Consider the following 19695-nt stretch of genomic DNA (forward strand, 5'->3'; position numbering starts at 1 on the left):
GGCGTTGGTGTGACCCTGATTTTCACATTTCAAAAAATTCAAATTCATTTCTTTAAATAGAATGTTGCTATGGAAATAAGGCGAAAAAACATGCATAAAAATCTGAAAAATATTCTGTTTCCTTGGATACGTACCCTGGTATGTAGATTCCCAAAACTTTATATATATATGAAAACTAACCTGCCTTTCAATTTTGACTACCACCAAATCTCTAACTGCATGCAAAAAGCTGGCATATAAGGTTTAATATTGACACAAAATTAACAAAATCAAACATTTTCTCTTCTTGGAAACCATAGCAACAGTGTTGTATTTTTCAACAAACTTTATCAATATATGATATTCAACTTTAGTTCTACCAGATAAGTACTATTCAAGGTTAGTCAAATAATATGTTTCTTGATTAAAAGGTAAATAAATTCCCAAAGCAGCAAAAATATATCACTTTAAACAACTAGTAGGTTGTTTCAATGGTTACACTGCAAAAAAAAAAAAACAACAACAATTAATCCCAATTTTTCTTATGTTGTTGGTGTTGCAAGGTCCTAAGGATGTATATGTGTCAGTCATGAATTTTATTGTTTTTTCCTCAAGATAGTAGCATTAACCCAATCACACCAACAGATTTTGCATGGTAACACTGTGTTACCATGACAACCATGAAAGTTATTTTTAGAATAATATTGCCAATACCTGATTAATTAAGGTCAAATATCTTTTATTGTTTTTCTTAAGTTGTTGATTGAGTTTGATCATGTAACATCTATCATTTGTGAATATTGAGTGTTTTTCAGCATCTAAAATGTATTCAAAATGTACCCATGGTTACCACTTACTTAGAGATAAATTCTAAATAGTTTCTTTATAGCATAAGTTGCAACAAAGTGTCATATTTTGGGGTTTGTTTGTTTTTCTTAGTCTTTATTAAGGCTTAATAAAGATTCAAAGTAGCTGAAAATCTCAATTTGTTCAACTTTTCTGGCTGTTACCATGGCAACCAAGACACATAGCAACAAAAATTGATATATGTTTCTGGTGTCAAGTTGTAATAATGGGCAAAGTTTCATCAAAATTGGTGACCATGTGTGGCAAAGAAGTTTAAGTGGTTACAGAGAATCACTATTAACTGTCAAGGCAGGTCTCAGAAACAGAATGAAACTCTTTGAAAATCCTGCCAGCCTTTCAGTCCAAATTTTGTTATAGTTACATAAAGTAATAAAAACAGATTTGTGAAAAACTTAGTAACCCAAGTTACTAATCTTGTTATCTCTGGCTTGCTTGCTGACTGGAATTTCAAACTTCATACTCTGATCGTATATACTTCTCATTACATTTCATGTTTACCAGGTACTACTGAAGATGTGTGGATGAGAAAATGAAACAACTGAGCAAATTTCACAATTTTATTTGTCGGGTAACAATTTAAGTAGGACAAATATCACATTGCAATATGCCCTAACTATAAATTCATACTGATACATATATAACAAGAACAATTGTATCCAAAAGATATAATGGACAAGACTGCAAAATGTTCACTGTACATGGAAAATCTTGCAATCAATTTATGATATACAATAGGGTTTTCTTCCAGCAAAATTAATTTCATCATTATTTATAGCAGTAGCTGCAACAAAGTGAATGTTAAAAAAAGCAAGTACATAACTGTACTTTAGAAAAAGAAACTTTAAATTTTAAACCTTCCAAGATATCTGGACTACATTGCATTTTACAAAGAGATTTAATTTTGATAAACAAATACAGTGTATGTTCCCTTAACCCACAATAAGACATAAGACAGTAATAACATTATAAAAAAAACAAGAATAACTCCAAACTGGATGGAATAGGCATTATCAGCACAAGATATGACACACTGTATATGTCACAGAGACATTTGTTATGCCCCTTGAATACTCCCTACATCCTTTAAATAATTCATTGATTTTATGGTGATTTTGTTCACAGATACATAAAGATAATGCATATGACAAAGAACCTGAAGTTTCTGCAGTTTAAATATCAATGCTTCAATCTCTCTGAATTACAGAGACTGATGTCCAGTTTCCTTGTAAGAATTCTCCACTATTAATTCAAGAGAATGTTAAATTTCAATGCCCATATTTCATTTACTGTTGAAATTGATATTTTCTGTTAACAATTTCAATTTTTCTTTAAAATAAAAAATCGAAAAGCAGTTTGTTGTAATTTTACAATAGATAGAACAAGAATATTTATCAGAATTGAAGTCCTAGATTTACAGATTGCTTAATCATTACAGGAAACTAGTGAGGGAGAAGTTGTTAAATGCAATGTGATCCTACAAATACAGTAAAATGCAAGATTGCATACACAAAAACATATAGCCAAGCCAAAAAATTGGAATAAAAATTTTTTAGACACCGAAATTATCTGGACAAGCAGATTAATAATTATAATAAAAAAAAAATAGTGAAATACAAGTATTCCACATTTTATTTTTTAAGATCTGTAGCACTCATTATTTCATTTCTAGACAAATGCAAATCTCTGTAAGTTTTTCTATATTTTACTCAATGCAAATCTTTGAAATCCTGATGATAAAACAAAGTGCATGATTTTTCCCTGATTAATAGCATTACATTTAATATTTAAAAAAATGAATTGATTTTCTTAGCATATCTGCAGGGTAACAAAATCAGGATACAATACATGGCTCCTCAAATTATTAATGGCATCAAAACATATTGTATGGTACGATAGCTACATTTTCAGGATGTGTATATTTTTAAAATGGACTATATTCACGATTCTTGTATACATGAATGTGACAATGGAGACTAAAGATAGTAGGTGACTAGTGGGGATTCAGCTGACCTGAATAATACATGCACTTCCAAACTTCTCATGAACCTTGTCCATTCCTCTCATATTTCACAGTTAACACAGTCTGCACAAGTAAATCTTGCATAAGACATTTTTTTCCTGAAACACCAGATTACACACGTACTTAAAGCTGAATAATTACAAGTGCCATTTTGAATCACTAATGAAATCAAGATCTTAGACAGGGCTCTAATTGGTGACTAATTTAGTCACCAGGGCACCTAAAAATTATGAATGGCGCCTAAAATTTTTCTGTAAGTCGCCAAATTGGTGACCATTTTAAATTTACTTGATGTTTGTCAGATTACTGAACTATAAACATTTTCACTTTTTTTTATAAAGAGGAGAAAAGTTAGCAATGGACATGTCTCTATATATTGACTAATATCAGTTTTTAAATAGGTGCCTAAGAAAAATTTACCTGGCGACTAAAAATTTGCATTGGCGACTATATTTTTTTGATTAGGATTTAGGAGCCAGTTGGCGCATAAATTTTAGGAGTCACATAGAGGCCTGTTAGAGGTTTGACTTGGAATGATTAGTTTCTGAGGCAGATAACAACCAGTTTACATAAGTTTTAACTGTTGTGTGGGCAGTAGGGTATTATGCAGTGATCCCTGGATGACTGTTGCTGGTGGGAGAACCAACAGGGGACAGTCTGGCCGGAGAATCAGGGCGGGGGCCCTGTAAATTGTCTATGATTGGTTGGATATCACCCCACACTTTTCCAAGCTGAAATACATGACACAAGATTTCTCATTTAATAGTTTATTTGAACATGTTGACTGATTAATTTAAAAAGTATAACACTTACTACGAAAGTAAAAACTATTGCAATTTATTTAACATATAATAAATTGCAGAATAGGGTTTATTTAGGACTTGCCTCCCTGTGTGCTTTAGCTTGAATCTTTGTCATGTCACCCAGGATGTCATATAAAATATCCAGGTTGGCATGAATCAGTTGTGTCTCCATTTGTAAACAATGCAAACTGTAGTAATTTCTGTTCTCCATGTTGGCTATCTGACCCTCTTGCTGCAATATACAAGTTAAAGATCCAACATTTCAGAAACATTTAGTTTTTTTTAATGTTAATGTTACTCATATATTTACATTAATTTTAATCAAACAGCTATGTATAAAGGTAATGTAGTTACATCCAAAAGCTTTGTCAAAAGAAAAAAAAAATGATTTTAAAAATTGTTATGAGTTTTAAACTCACATCAAGTATTTTCTGCTCCAACTGTTCAACAGCACCAGCCTGATTCCAAATAAATATATACAATGATGAGACTTCCAAGATATTTCAGAATAATACATGTCCAAATGCACTAATTTATGATCACATTTATTTTAAAATTGATTAGGAAGATTATGCTTAATTTTTAGTGCCCTAATCTATGTACATGTATATGTACACCTACAGTATCCAGATCCTTCAAAGTAACACAATAAATTACAGCAGAACTGTACTTTCTATATCTTCCTCAATCAATCTTAATAAAATTCTTCATTTTAATTACTATTTTATAAACAATGTGTTCAATTACTTTTGACTCCATTTTAGAAAAAAAAAGAGGCAAGAATTGTATCCAAAATGCAGGGAACATTTACCAAAATCTGTAAGTAAACACCAGTCATATTTAAATGACAGAAACTCAGTATAAGCATGATTGAACTGCAGTATTTACAAACCTCTGAAGAGCTAACAGTTGCAGACATTTTCTTCTTTTTATACTGCCCCATTTTAGCAATGGCCCTTTGATGATCCTGTAGAACCCCTTTCTCATGTCTCTCACATAAATCCTGAAAAAAGGAGTCTGATTGTTATAGTAAATCAACTTGATACTTGCATTCTTAGAAAGCTAAATACAGCAACACTGCATATGGTACCTGTGTTTAAGGATTAAAGATGCTGATCCATGTACCACGTATTAAAGACATACAAGATTCAAGTATTCATGTATTCAAAAATTGCTTGTTTATTTATATTTACCTCCCTGTCAACTTAAAAATTTATGATTAAATTTATTTTAAGTAATCATATTCTATTAGTTCACTTACTCTGTAAGATATTAACATATCCTGGAAGAATGATAATTTCTCTAGAACGTGTTCATCTTGGTCTCCAGCCTGAAAAATAATTTAAAAAATCAAAAATAAATAAAAATAAAAAAGGCTAAGTAAAGAACATTCCATTTAGTAATTTTTTTCTAGTTAAAGTGTCTTTTTTGAAGAGGTATTTGTTTTCATACAATCACAAAAAAGAAAGATTCATTTCTGATTTCTTTTTTAATTACAAAGCTGAACACTAAGAGCAGGCATCTGATTTAACATAATGGTTGTCTCCCTTTATTTATCTACTTCATCTATTGCATGCATATGTACATGTTTCTTGATCTTTATAATGTATATATTTCTATGACTTTGAATAAACACGTGTACACTGTATTTAATAAAAGACTCTGGTCCTGACCTCTACTGAGCTTTTTTCTGATATTGCAGCATATTCCACAGACAGGTGCTTGAATCCCTTCTGTAGGTGGTTCCAGGTGTCAGTAGTTCCTGTTGCCCAGGCTGAGATGGGGGTACTGTCATTGCTTAATTGACTACAATCACAGTAAATAAAGAATCAATAACATTTATTCTGGATATTCATACTGCTTCTGACACAGTTAGGAAGATATGGCAGTTAATTCAAGATTTTTTAAGGTGTAAAACATGCTATTTTAACTCATTGTAAATATATTTTATCATAACCATCAATTTCAAATAAATTTTAAAACTACAGAGAATGAAAATCACTTCATCAAAACCATTAATTCATTTTTAACCTGTTTGGTAAATTTAACAGTTTACTGTAAACTGAAAAAATTATAAAGACATACAAAAACCACAAGCAAAAATTCACTTTCCATAAAGAATGACTGAAGGGTGATCTTTGAAAATAGACTTTTCCTTTTTAGAATATTTTGAATTCTTTACTGGGTATAACATTATTTTTTTCTTTTTTACTTTTTTGTTATCACAAGGAATACTGAAGCGAATGCCAAGGCAGTAACTTTGACCTTTACTTTACATTTTGGGACTCCTAAATATATTTCCTAACATACAAGCTATGAACATCCCTCTATCCTTACCTTAATTCCTGCCCAAACTGGAGCATATCACAGGCATAGTTAGTAGCCCTGAAGACCATTCTCTCAGTGATGTCTTTTAATTTACAGACACTGTTATATAAAATCCTAATATGTTCCTTACTGTTAGAAAGCTGGGTCTGTGTATCCATGGGCACCAGATCCTGAATGGATAAAACGTTAGTGAAAAGCTTACAGTAAGGGAGAGAAATCAACATAACAAGGATAATTAATGTATATAACTGCACTCTCTGCATGACAAATAGAATCAACTTGATATCAAACTTTCTGTTGCTGAAAACATCGCCATATTTAAACCTTGGAGGATAATTAGTCTTAGAACAAAGTTATCAGAAAAAAAACCCAGACAGAATGCTTGATGTAAGGCATCCGCAAAATTTTTGCAGGTCCTATCTACATACCTTGGCTTGACTTGCAAGGTTGCTGGTCATAAATTCATCTGGGATTCCCCTAAAAACCTCTTTTATCTTGTGCAGCATATCCTATTTGAGACAAATGTGAAAATAATTTAACGTGGTATGGGATATGTTATAGTTACACTACAGATATTAATTGGTTAGCGGTAAATACACTCGCAGTTTTTCATTCAGGAGGGGCGGAGCCCCGAGTGAATAAAAACTGTGAGTGTATTTACCACTAACCAATTAATATCAATTAATATTTATTGTGTAAGTTACTTGTACCAGAGGACCAATGAGAGAAAAGCAAGTTGGTAATTAGGGCCGCCTACTACGACGGTCAAGTTACGGTCCGGAGTCTGTATAAATAGTTGTCTCCATCTGCAAGGATGATTAATAAAAAAATGAAATGATTTCTGACATTTTAATGAAAGTTTGAAATGGTATTGGATGAAAAAAAAAAAATGCGGGGACTTCTGATGTGAAATTGCTATATGTATTTACAGATGGGAAAGAGAATGACGAGAATTCGAGATAGGACGTATCATTTACTGATTAAGGATGTGCGGAGAAAACATACAGAAACATTTATGAAGCGAACACCGACAAGCTAATGCTAGTATTCTTGAATTGAAAATGTTGACTTAATTCATTCATCAGCCATTGCCAAGGTCTGGAAATTATCGTCATTCATTCATCAGTCAAGGTCTTGTCACAGTATGGCTTGATGCCAAAAGGTGGGCGTGACTTAAAAAAACGGTGATTCTTCTGGCAAATACACCACAGCAACATCAAAGCAAAATCTAAATTTACCGCCAGTCCTATGGTACAAAAGACAAAACTTCTCCTAAATACATGTATTTATTTACCTAAATTAGTATGATTTGGAAATACCCCAATTTTTCAGTATGTTAATTTATTTGTAATTTTAATATTTTTTTTATTATTTTAATGAGAAACACAAAATGATTTTCTTCTTACATAATTCTTTTTTTTTTTTTTTTTCAAAAGCTTCATATTAAAGGCAAGAGTTGACTCATATAGGGTTGATATAAAACAAAAATGACAAGAAATAAGTTTTAGTTTCAACCCCCCCCCCCCCCAAAAAAAAAAGCATGCAGATATATATATATATATATATATATATATATATATATATATATATATATATATATATATAAACTTGGAAAACTTCATTTCTTGAAAACAGATGGATAAAATTCCAAGGCAGTCTACAATTAGAATGTGTCTAAATATTTTAAGAAAGTGAAATATACAAATTGAAAAAATGGAAAATATCAGATGCATTTAAAAAAATTTTAATTAAAGGATACAAATGGGAGAGTCACCCTTCTTTATTTTTGCAGAGCTGAAATAACCTAGCTGCTATTTCAGAAATTATGAGCATCCCCCCCCCCCCCAAAATGCACCTTTGTGCAGTGGTAGTTTTGAAAACAATGCATGAACAATCGCTTTCCACGATTTGTCTCCTTTAGAGCAATTTCAATCAAAGTTCTAAAATTTTGGGCTATATACATATATAGCTAGTCGATTTGTGACCTAACCATTACTTTTTGAATGAAATAACAAAGAAGACTACATGTAATTGTGGTTAACATATGATAACTGATTGCTAATAATTCAGTACAATTCATGCCTCATTGCACTCAAGGTGCTGTGCAGTACCCAAATACGTCTTTTGCTTAAAGTGTCAAAATCAGTAATGTTTAAACTATCTTTTACAGGGTTTGCTTTTTAAAACTGTCCATAGTACAATTATCAATAATAGTTTATACTTATTTGCAATTTTTTGTCTATCTTAAATAAAATGACAACTTGTGAAAATTTGCATTAAAATAGCTTCAGTGTGTGTCTTTTACTCAGTGTACCTACTAATTTTGACCTGATAATAAGCACTCGACCAAATCAAAAACATACTTCAAATGGAAGTACATCATAAGCTGGAGGTATCCTATATTACCATAACTTCATATTGTGTTTTACTTTATAAACTAGAAATATGTCCATAGGACATGAATGCCCCGCCGAGGGTATATTAGTAATGCAACATTTTTAACACAAATTGAGAAAAGTGAGGTCAAGGTCAAAGGAAAGGTCAAGTTGAAAAATATTAATGCAGTTGAATAGCTTACATCAGTATGTATCAGCATATGAAGTTTGACACTACTTTAAGAAAAGTGAGGTCAAGGTCAAAGGAAAGGTAAAGGTAAAAAAAAAAATAGTGATGCAGTGGAATAGCTCTCATCAGTATGTATCAGCATATGAAGTTTGATAACACTATCTTGAATGGTATCTTTAAAACTGAGCTAAACACTAATTTGAGAAAAGTGAGTTCAAGGTCAAAAGAAAGGTCAAGGTCAAAAAATGTTGATGCAGTTGAAAAGCTTACATCAGTTTGTATCAACATATGAAGTTTGATAACACTATCTTGAATGGTATCTTTAAAACTGAGCTAAACACTAATTTAAAAAAAAAGTGAGTCAAGGTCAAAAGAAAGGTCAAGGTCAAAAAATGTTGATGCAGTTGAATAGCTCTCATCAGTATGTATAAGCATATGAAGTTTGATAACACTATCTTGAATGGTATCTTTAAAACTGAGCTAAACACTAATTTAAGAAAAATGATGTCAAGGTCAAATGAAAGGTCAAGGTCAAAAAATGTTGATGCAGTTGAATAGCTTACATCAGTATGTATCAACATATGAAGTTTGATTACACTATCTTGAATGGTATCTTTAAAACTGAGCTAAACACTAATTTAAGAAAAGTGAGGTCAAGGTCAAAGGAAAGGTCAAGGTCAAAAAATGTTGATGCAGTTGCATAGCTCTCATCAATATCTATCAGCATATGAAGTTTGATAAAAATATCTTAGATTGTTTCTTTGAAACTGAGCTTTGAACAGAGCTAAACGCTAAGTGTGACGGAAGGACAGACGGAGGGACGGAAGACGGACATGACAAACACTATATGCCCCAGCCATATTCATGGCGGGGCATAAAAAGCATGCATGAAAATCAACTATTTAAGTTTTTACCCAAATATTTTGTATTCATTTTGCATCGAGGTATAACTTATTCTATAAGTAATCAATGCATATTTTGTAAGATCAATTTGACCAAAATTTGGACACATTCTTTGCTTATAATTTTGATCATGCCTCATAAGTTATATCTTTGACAAAATATTTCAATAACTCTGTGTCAGTGTTCTATGATATAGTTCCAGACCTGTTTTCATTGTTATTGTATGATCCTAATGATCCTATAAGTTCTAACTTAACTTATTAAAAGTAAAAAAAAAGACAATTAAGAAAAAAAAATCATAGTTTTGATTGGTTTACATACAGCATTCACCTTAAAATGCAAAAATCAGCCAAATTCTACCTGGACCTAATGAACAACAAAGTGATTACAATAATTACACAAAAGTATGTATGAGGATTGATGTCCAAATAAAACAAGTTTTAAATGAATTTTACTGTACATTTAGTAACCCCCTCCCCTCCCCCGCCTTATAAGCTTATAATGGTGCTTGTTATTGATATCCCATCACATATATGTATGATTAATGATGATCAAGACTTACTGTCCCTGAATAAGTGAAGAAGAATTTGACGAGTTTGTCATCGTACATCTGCGGATGCCTTGCAATCAAGTTCAGAAATCGCCGCAGACCTTTACGTCTCTGCTCTATGAACTCTCTATTTCCTTTAAAAACAATAGTAGGAATTTCTTAATGTGATAACAAATTTTTTTACTAAGGATTAATTGAAATATCATCTGACAGCTGATATAAAAAAAGAAAAAAAACTTATTACTGAGTTTAAATTATAGTACAAATATTTCTTTCAGTATTGTTTATTCTTTGTTTACTATGTAATATTGGCCTTGACTGCAGCTATTAACTCTGAACAAGGACACATGTACTTTATTGATTAATTTTTAATGATTGATTGATTTTAAGTCAGACTGTATGAGTTACCTCCCATCATCTTCTTAGGGGGCAGTCTTGGAATAAGCCTATAGGGAAATCTTGTCATTAACATTTCTTGGAATGCCAGAAAGTCATTGTATCTTCTCAACACTGTGGTTTTACAAACCTATACAAATAAATTAAATTACAATAAAATGTGTACTAACATAGGGTCAAAAACTAGGAAAGGAAATGTTTAATTCAATATCTATTTATAATCTATTTAAAATCTTTTGTGTATACTAAAACATTGAAAAACAAGGATATACACGTTTACATGAATTTTCTGATTTCCTCAGTAAACCTAACAAATCAACAAAAATCCTTGAAACAACAAAATACTTGACACAGAAATATACAGTCTTAAATACAACTTTATAGCTATAGACAAGAATGAAATACTCTTTTAAAGTTCATGCATGGTTAATGTGCTCCTTAAATAAACAAATCACAAAAAACACATTTAACAGGTCCAGCACAATGTCTTGATTTAGCTATATAGCTTGAAATAGCTATATAGCTTTATTTAGCTATTCAAAATAGCTTGATAAAGCTATTTCTATGCAGATTTTCACAAAAACATTTTTTGTAAGAAATAAACAAAAAGTCGCAAATATTTGACTATGCATATATGTACTATGGGCTATGAAAACAACAACCGAAATCAAAAACAATTCTAACATTGCAACTTTTGAATACTTTTAAGCAAAAGATGAATTTCCATTGTTTGAGTAACTGCGTACTACCTTGTGTGCGTTGAGGCGTGGATAAGTATGATTGCTTTTCATTGTATTGAATTATCTTGTTGCCCATAACTGGCCTTTAAAATTTCATTGAAGAAGTAACTGTTTCAATTGCTTTATATAGCCCCAAAACATTTAGAACTTTGAGTACAAAGTCTCTTTAGGAGACGCAATTTGATGAGTGATTTTTATATGCATTATTTTCAGAAGAGTTCAAGGTTGAATATTATCACTGCACCAAGGTGCAACTTTTTGTACATGCTGAGAAAATAACACATTTAAGAAAAAAGGATGGTAAAATAGCTCAATCAAGCTATTCTGAATAGCTTAATAAAGCTATATAGCTAAATCAAGCTATATAGCTAAATCAAGCTATATAGCTAAATCAAGAGATTGTGCTGGACCTGTTTAAAAAAGACAATTGAATAAATGATATACGAAGGGCAGGTCATGTACTAAAACCACTTTTGTTTAAAAATTGCATGAGAATTTACACATAGATGAGCTAGCTAGGTCTTTTTGTTTCATTACCATTATTTTGTATTGTTTAAAACCAGAGTACAGAAATTGATAGAATGTAAATAACTAAAGTCATGTAAATCCGCATATAATTAAGAATAAGGTATCATTTTAAAATTTTTATCAGGATGCAAATATGGTTGGTCATGTGATCAAATCCCATAAAGCCCTTGGGGCTTTATGGTAGATTTGATCACGTACCAACCCATATTTACATCCCAACAAGAGGCCCATGGGCCACATCGCTCACCTGAGCACATTGGCTTGAATTTTAAACTACCTGATGATGCTTCCATGTCAATACAAGAGGCCCATGGGCCACATCGCTCACCTGAGCACATTGGCTAGGCAAAAGCACAATCAGTTCAGTATTGAAAAGACCGGGGGGTGGGGGGGGGGGGAGGGGGGCTCCTCCCTATCCCAGGGGTCATCATTTGAACAAACTTGAATCTACACTACCTGAGGATGCTTCCATATCAATATGACTAAACATAGCTTTTCTGTTCTTGAGAAGAAATATTTTTTCTATGTGTTCTTATGTAAAACTTTCCATCCCCCATTGGGCCCCATCCTACCCCTGGGGGTCATCATTTGAACAAAATTGAATCTACACTACCTGAGGATGCTTCCATATCAAAATGACTTAACATAGCTTTTCTGTTCTTCAGAAGAAGATATTTTCCTTTATATTTCTATGTAAAACTTTGATCCTCCATTGTGGCTCTGCCCTACCCCTGGGGATCATGGTTTGAACAAACTTGAATCTACACTACCTGAGGATGCTTCCATATCAATATGACTAAGCATAGCTTTTCTGTTCTTGAGAAGAAATATTTTTCTATATGTTCTTATGTAAAACTTTCCTTCCCCCATTGGGCCCCACCCTACCCCTGGGGGTCATCATTTGAACAAAATTGAATCTACACTACCTAAGGATGCTTCCATATCAAAATGACTAATCATGGTTTGCAGTTCTTCAGAAGAAGATATTTTCCTATATATTTCTATGTAAAACTTTGATCCTCCATTGTGGCCCCGCCCTACCCCCGGGGGTCATGATTTGAACAAATTTGAATCTACACTACCTGAGGATGCTTCCATATAAATATGACTCATCATGGCTTTGCTGTTCTTGAGAAGAAGATTTTTAAAGATTTTTCCTATATATTTCTATGTAAAACTTTGATCCTCCATTGCAGCCCCGCCCTACCCCCGGGGATCATGATTTGAACAAATTTGAATCTACACTACCTGAGATTGCTTCCATATAAATATGACTCATCATGGCTTTGCTGTTCTTGAGAAGAAGATTTTTAAAGATTTTTCCTATATATTTCTATGTAAAACTTTGATCCTCCATTGCGGCCCGGCCCTACCCCCGGGGGTCATGATTTGAACACACTTGAATCTACACTACCTCAGGATGCTTCCACATAAATATGACTTATCATGGCTTTGCTGTTCTTGAGAAGATTTTTAAAGATTTTTCCTATATATTTCTATGTAAAACTTTGATCCTCCATTGTGGCCCCGCCCTACCCCCGGGGATCATGGTTTGAACAAACTTGAATCTACACTACCTGAGGATGTTTCCATATAAATATGACTCATCATGGCTTTGCTGTTCTTGAGAAGAAGATTTTTAAAGATTTTTCCTAAATATTTCTATGTAAAACTTTGATCCTCCATTGTGGCCCCGCCCTACCCCCGGGGGTCATGGTTTGAACAAACTTGAATCTACACTACCTGAGGATGCTTCCATATAAATGTGACTCATCATGGCTTTGCTGTTCTTGAGAAGAAGATTTTTAAAGATTTTCCTATATATTTCTATGTAAAACTTTGATCCTCCATTGTGGCCCCGCCCTACCCCCGGGGGTTATGGTTTGAACAAACTTGAATCTGCACTACCTGAGGATGCTTCCATATAAATATGACTCACCATGGCTTTGCTGTTCTTGAGAAGAAGATTTTTAAAGATTTTTCCTATATATTTCTATGTAAAACTTTGATCCTCCATTGTGGCCCCGCCCTACCCCCGGGGGTCATGGTTTGAACAAACTTGAATCTGCACTACCTGAGGATGCTTCCATATAAATATGACTCATCATGGCTTTGCTGTTCTTGAGAAGAAGATTTTTAAAGATTTTTCCTCTATATTTCTATGTAAAACTTTGATCCTCCATTGTGGCCCCGCCCTACCCCCGGGGCTCATGATTTGAACAAACTTGAATCTACACTACCTAAGGATGCTTCCACATGAGTTTCATCTTTCCTGGCCCTATGGTTCTTGAGAAGAAGATTTTTAAATGATGCCATTATTTTTTCACTAATTCCTAATTATCTCCCCTTGGAAGAGGACATGGCCCTTCATTTGAACAAACTTGAATCCCCTTTACCCAAGGATACTTTGTGGCAATTTTGGTTGAAATTGGCCCAGTGGTTCTTGAGAAGAAGTTGAAAATGTGAAAAGTTTACAGACAGACGGACGCCGGTCAAAATGTGATCAGAAAAGCTCACTTGAGCTTTCAGCTCAGGTGAGCTAATAAAAGTTTTAAAATGATACCTTATTACTTATATTTACATCTGTGACAGATTTTTAACAAATACATGTAATTGGGTACTATAATTTTAAAACCATGAAATGATTTTTTTTTTCAAACCTCAACAGTATAAATGTGTTGAACATGTCTACTACTTATAATGTCACTATGAAATTACATTAATTGTTTATGATTACCCTAAACAATGAATTTATGGTCAGATGATGAACCTGTTTATACACAGATGTAAATACACCTAGCTCAAATAATTTTACATAAGGGAAAACATTTGCAAATGTCAATATATGGTGACTATATTAACTTTTTTTACCACTTATTTACAAATATCTGTACTGAGAAGAAAAAAAGAAGCTCAATAAATCATACTTTATAAGATGCACTTATGAAACACAATTAAGTTATATATAAATATATTTATGTCACAATTAAGTAACTCTGAGTGGCCATTTCTGTTCCCTGTTTCTTTATAAGATCTCTATCTTGAAATGTTGAATCCCTCAGTACCAGTTCCTTGCCATTAAGCCATCTTTCAATACGTAAAAGTTATGAAGAGTATTGATTCTTGATTTTCTTTTATCACTTCTCTTTTTTTTTTTTTTGTTTCTTAACACTTGATGTTACATTTTTTTCTATAGGCACACACACATAAAAAAATTTAAAATGTAAAATCAACATCTACTGTTAAACTTATTATTTACGCTAGAGAATGGGGTTAAATGTGAGCTACTGAGAGACAAACATTACACATGATGGGTGTAAAATATGCAGGCTTGAATTTTCTGCTAACGATGTTCCGAGAGCTTAGATATTTTTCTACCATACACAGGGGAATTTACCCAACTTTAGGCCTACATAGAAACTTCTTTATCATGTTTATAGTAACATCAGTGTACAGAAAGTCTGATGGACAGAAATATGGGTTAGCTTCAAATAACTACTGTTCTGATTTGTAAAAATGGGCTTCATGTATCTAATATTATGCCCTATTTTATTATTCAACCTGCTGCAATGACATAGTACACTTATTTAATGTTAACACTTTACAAAACAGTAATAACTAATAACAAAGTCCAATTTTATTAGAAGAAAAATGATCTCATTCCAACTGCATAACATCCCTCTGTCCATCAGCAACCCAATTATCAGTAACCCAATCCTTACTCAGCTCTCATCCAAGTTTATAAGTACATCTACTTAACTTCAAGGACCTCTTTGTGTTCTGTATTCTACATGCCTTTATCATGTTCTGTAATTTCATTTCCTCTCAAATAAATAATTAAGAGGATAATTTAGATTTGTTAGCATAGTTAGATAATTGTTAAAATTTTATAGAGGCTTATGGTTTCTATACCATGAAATTCAGGGGGGAAAAAATCTAAATTATATTCATATTAATTAATTCTTTCTTTAAGAATTTATTGTAAATGAGCATCTCAGCCACTGAAATGTACACACAACTGATTTCATGATCAAACGTGGCACATCAGGATATTTCTACTTATGCATGTATTTTCATACATATCACTGTGATTTTTTTCAAAAATTTATCAAGATTTCAGCCAACAGAAAAGGGAACAGACACTTATTTGAAGTAAACAAAATTTGAGAACTTCAACAGCTGTTTCTAGCTATTGTAGAGAATAACACTAACTTTTTTCCATGTATTTTAATTTACCTTAATTTTGCTCAAACAAATGAAATCTAAGAACACAGCTGATATAAATGTATATTGTGTAAAACAGTCAGGCTGTTTACATTGCAAATTTTTAGAAACATGCTTAAATACTTGATACATTTTAATGAATAAATTCAAGAATATGTAATTCTTAGTTATATATTGCAAAATTTCTATCATAATCTATTGTACACCAATTAAGATGAAACCCATGAACATAATTAGAAAATCTTAATTTTTCTTCATGGAAAGTTCTAAAGATTTAAATGCATGCAGTAGAAAACAATTTCTTAATGAAAGATCCTTTAATGCCCTTACCTGGCTTGTGACTTCATATTCCACATGTTTTAGTATAAGTCCTTTCTTCTCAGGAACAAGTTCTACTTTAATTGTGTCCAGTTTACAAAGTTCATGGTAAGAATATCCTAGTACATTGGGAGATTTCTGTCTTCGCATTTTGATGCTTGTTGCCCGTAAGTCTGATAAATCACCTAAGTTGGGTCTTGGAAGTTCTAGAAAATGGTTACATTAAAATAAAAACTTGGATTAAAATGATTAAATTTTTAAATGTTTAATTCTTTCCTATGCTATCTTAATGCTGTCTATCCAAGTCTAATGGGATAAAAATCTAGATCTTTTTTTAACATATGAACCTATATATTCATTATTTACAGCCATCATTTACTAAAGCTGATAACTAATCTCACCATGCCCAGAAAAACTCTCCAATAGTTTTTCACTGACAGTTTTGCCCTGCTGGGCCAGGGCAGTTAGAGCCAGGGCTTTATACAGCCCTACTCTGGTCAGGTAGCCCTGCTTGCTCTCCACCATATCCCATATCTAAACAAACCATAGAAATCATGCACAAAACTTTAGTACATTCTGGAAATCTTAATTTCTTTTTTATTAGTAAAACATGAAGGATAATTTGTATGTACTCTTCATAACAGCAGACTACAGTTATCAATTTTTGAGTGATTAGAATGCCAATCTATGTTCTCTTATATCTAACGCAATTTATCTTTAATTAATTGCAATGGAAAAAGGTTATTTATCAGTTTATTTACATATGAACCTGTTGACCTTGATACTAGACTAAAGTATCTGTGAAGTTGAATGATATTGCATATGGGAAGTCTTCCTCCCCTCCACATCAGTCTGTATATCTGAGACCCCCCCCCCCCCCCCCCCCCCCGAAAAAAAAAACACATTCATATATCCAGAATTTATATTTTTCCATCCAAAACATTAGGGTTTGGAAGAAAGTAGTGGATGGTTTTGGAAAAAGAAGTGGGTCCATTTCTTTGAAAAGAAAATGTTGAAAAAAAAATGAGCAGTGTATAAATTTTGGAATTTAACATTATAAACACAATGTCAGAGAGTAATGGATGTGATGAATATCAAACCATTTCTTTTTGTAGATTGACTTCTAAAGAATGTCAGTTATTCTTATATTCATGCCATTATTCTGTCAGTGTTTTATTTAATAACCGAATAACCGGCAACTGGCCAAATTGACCACCTCAGCTGACAAACAAGAGGCCCATGGGCCACAATGCTCACCTGAATCAAAATAGTCCTGCTGTTCTTCATCAGCAGATTTCTTCTTATTCATATGTAAAGCTTTGATCGCCTGTTCTAGGCATACCCTACCCCAAGATGCCATGTTTTGAATGAAATTGAATCTTAACTTTCTTTTGTGTGTCATGATTTGAACAAACTTGAATCTACACTACCTGAGGGTGCTTCCATATCAATATGTAATCAGGCTTTGTTGTTCTTGAGAAGAAGATTTTTAAAGATATTTCCTATAAATATTCTTTTGTACAACTTTGATCCCCCATTATATCCCCATCCTACTACTGGAGGATGCCTTGAACAAACTTGAATCTACAATACCTGTGGATGCTTCCATATCAATATAACTAATCATGGCTTTCCTGTTCTTGAAAAGATTTTTAGAGATTTTTCCTATACATACCTATGTAAAACTTTGATCCCCCATTGTGGTCCCACCTTACCCATGGGGGTCATGATTTAAACAAACTTGAATCTACACTTCCTGAGGATGATTGTGTATTGATATGACTACTTGTGGCTTTGTTGTTCTTGAGAAGAAGATTTTTTCTATATATTCCTATGCAAAACTTTGATCCCTCATTGTGGCCCCACCCTACCCCGGGGGTCATAATTTGAACAAACTTGAATCTACACTATCTAATGAAGGTTTCACATAAGTTGAAATTTTTCTGGCCCATGGTTTTTGAGAAGAAGATTTTTAAAAGATGACACCAAATTTTCACCAATTCTTAATTATCTCCCTCTGCAAGAGGATGTGGCCCTTCATTTGAACAAACTTGAACCCCCTTCACCCAAGGATGCTTTGTGGCAAGTTTGGTTGAAATTGGCCAAGTGGTTCTGAGAACTGAGAAGAAGTCAAAAATGTGAAAAGTTTACAGACAGATGGACGGACAGACAGATGGACTACAGACAAAATGTGATCAGAAGAGCTCACTTGAGCTTTCAGCTCAGGTGAGCTAAAAATGCTGCTTAGAAATTAAAAATTTTAAAAATAATTTTAAGGTCCACATATTTTGTAAACCTCAACCCCAGGTAGCCTGTTACAAACCCCAGGTAGCCTGTTACAATTGTCCTCAAACCCTTTACTTTGAATAAAGGGAAAATGCTGCTCTGTATCATTTTTACTTTTTGTTAAATTGGGGTAGTTCATGCAATTGTTATTCATAAACATGTACAGATATCATGAGTACAGCTTCTTCATTTAAAAAGTTGATTAAAATTAATGCCCTTAAATAGAAAACAATATATTACAAAATTTAAGATTAAGCACCGGACAAAAAGGACAGGGTTGTCCCTAAGAATTGAAATAGAAGGGGACATTTAAAAAGTAGAAGGGGAACTGGGGTTCCTCCCTTACTGGGGAGTTTAGGAGGAATACCGAAATAACCGGGGGATTACATCATTATAGGTGGGGAAATTCCCCGTCCCCCATGTCTTACAGACAACCCTGAAGGAACTTCATATCATGGTCATGACCCATGGCCTTAACTCCCCTCCCCTCCTTTTTATGTTATAATTTAAAAAAAAATGTTCTTAAGTGATTGTATTAGATTGGCTAAGATTGCACTTTCAATAAAGTGAATGTAGCATACTGTAAAAAAGAGAGCAAATAAATCTCCAATCTCATAATAGTACAACAATGTTAGTACAACATAATATACCAGCATATTTTTCCCTCAGTGGCAGGAAAGCCTTGGAGTGTTATCTCACCCTTTGTCGAAGACATAAAAACATTGTAGCCATCTTGGGATCCGCCCACTTCAAAGTGGGGTACAGTATGGTAAATCATAGAAAAAGACTGTGCATTCCAACTCACAATCAAAGTTTATAAAAAATTTATATTTACCTGTGATATTGTAGGGCGCGGCAAGCTAGACTTTAACAGCAGCTGTATAAAAAGATCTTTATCAACCTGTTCGTTATGGGGGCACAGAATTTCATAAACCTCTCTGTAGTACGCCGGGACTGACCCTTCAAATAAACCAGAAAACATGGCTGTGATATCTACAATCTCATTTATCTATGAATTTAAAAATTCCAAGGTCATGTCGCATGACTTAGTGAATTAACGCATCGTAAACAAATTAGCAGGCTTACCGAGAGTCAGATCCGCCGACATTTTGAACAGATCATGTGACCAAACTCTTGAAGCATAATATCGTGCAAATAGTATAGGTTGTTGTCTAGATCTTAGCATAA

The 19695-nt window shown here is 33.0% G+C and overlaps 1 protein-coding gene across 1 annotated transcript; it reads right to left on the reverse strand.

The window, feature by feature from the left end:
* Nucleotides 1–1389: 1389 nt before the first annotated feature.
* Nucleotides 1390–19638, reverse strand: LOC133190320 (sorting nexin-8-like). The gene is made up of 14 exons (XM_061325871.1): nt 19594–19638; nt 19343–19467; nt 16623–16755; nt 16234–16427; nt 10424–10541; nt 10028–10149; nt 6426–6506; nt 6007–6167; nt 5343–5475; nt 4931–4999; nt 4562–4672; nt 4089–4127; nt 3752–3901; nt 1390–3597 (listed from the first exon to the last, which is right to left on the reverse strand). Exons 1-14 carry the CDS (start codon nt 19613–19615, stop codon nt 3469–3471), a joined length of 1587 nt encoding a protein of 528 aa, XP_061181855.1. The 5' UTR covers nt 19616–19638; the 3' UTR covers nt 1390–3468.
* Nucleotides 19639–19695: the final 57 nt, after the last annotated feature.

Source organism: Saccostrea echinata, unplaced genomic scaffold, assembly GCF_033153115.1.
Source record: "Saccostrea echinata isolate AGI-Se365-2 ecotype Australia unplaced genomic scaffold, CSIRO_AGI_Sech_v1 ptg000022l, whole genome shotgun sequence".
Lineage (NCBI taxonomy): Eukaryota > Metazoa > Mollusca > Bivalvia > Ostreida > Ostreidae > Saccostrea > Saccostrea echinata.

Coding starts and splice junctions, on each gene's coding strand:
- LOC133190320 (XM_061325871.1), bottom strand. CDS start 19,615: ATGTCGGCGGATCTGACTCTCG. Junction 5,476..6,006: donor CAGTTTGGGCAGGAATTAAG/GTAAGGATAGAG, acceptor CTGTGATTGTAG/TCAATTAAGCAATGACAGTA. Junction 5,000..5,342: donor CAGAAAAAAGCTCAGTAGAG/GTCAGGACCAGA, acceptor ATTATTTTTCAG/GCTGGAGACCAAGATGAACA.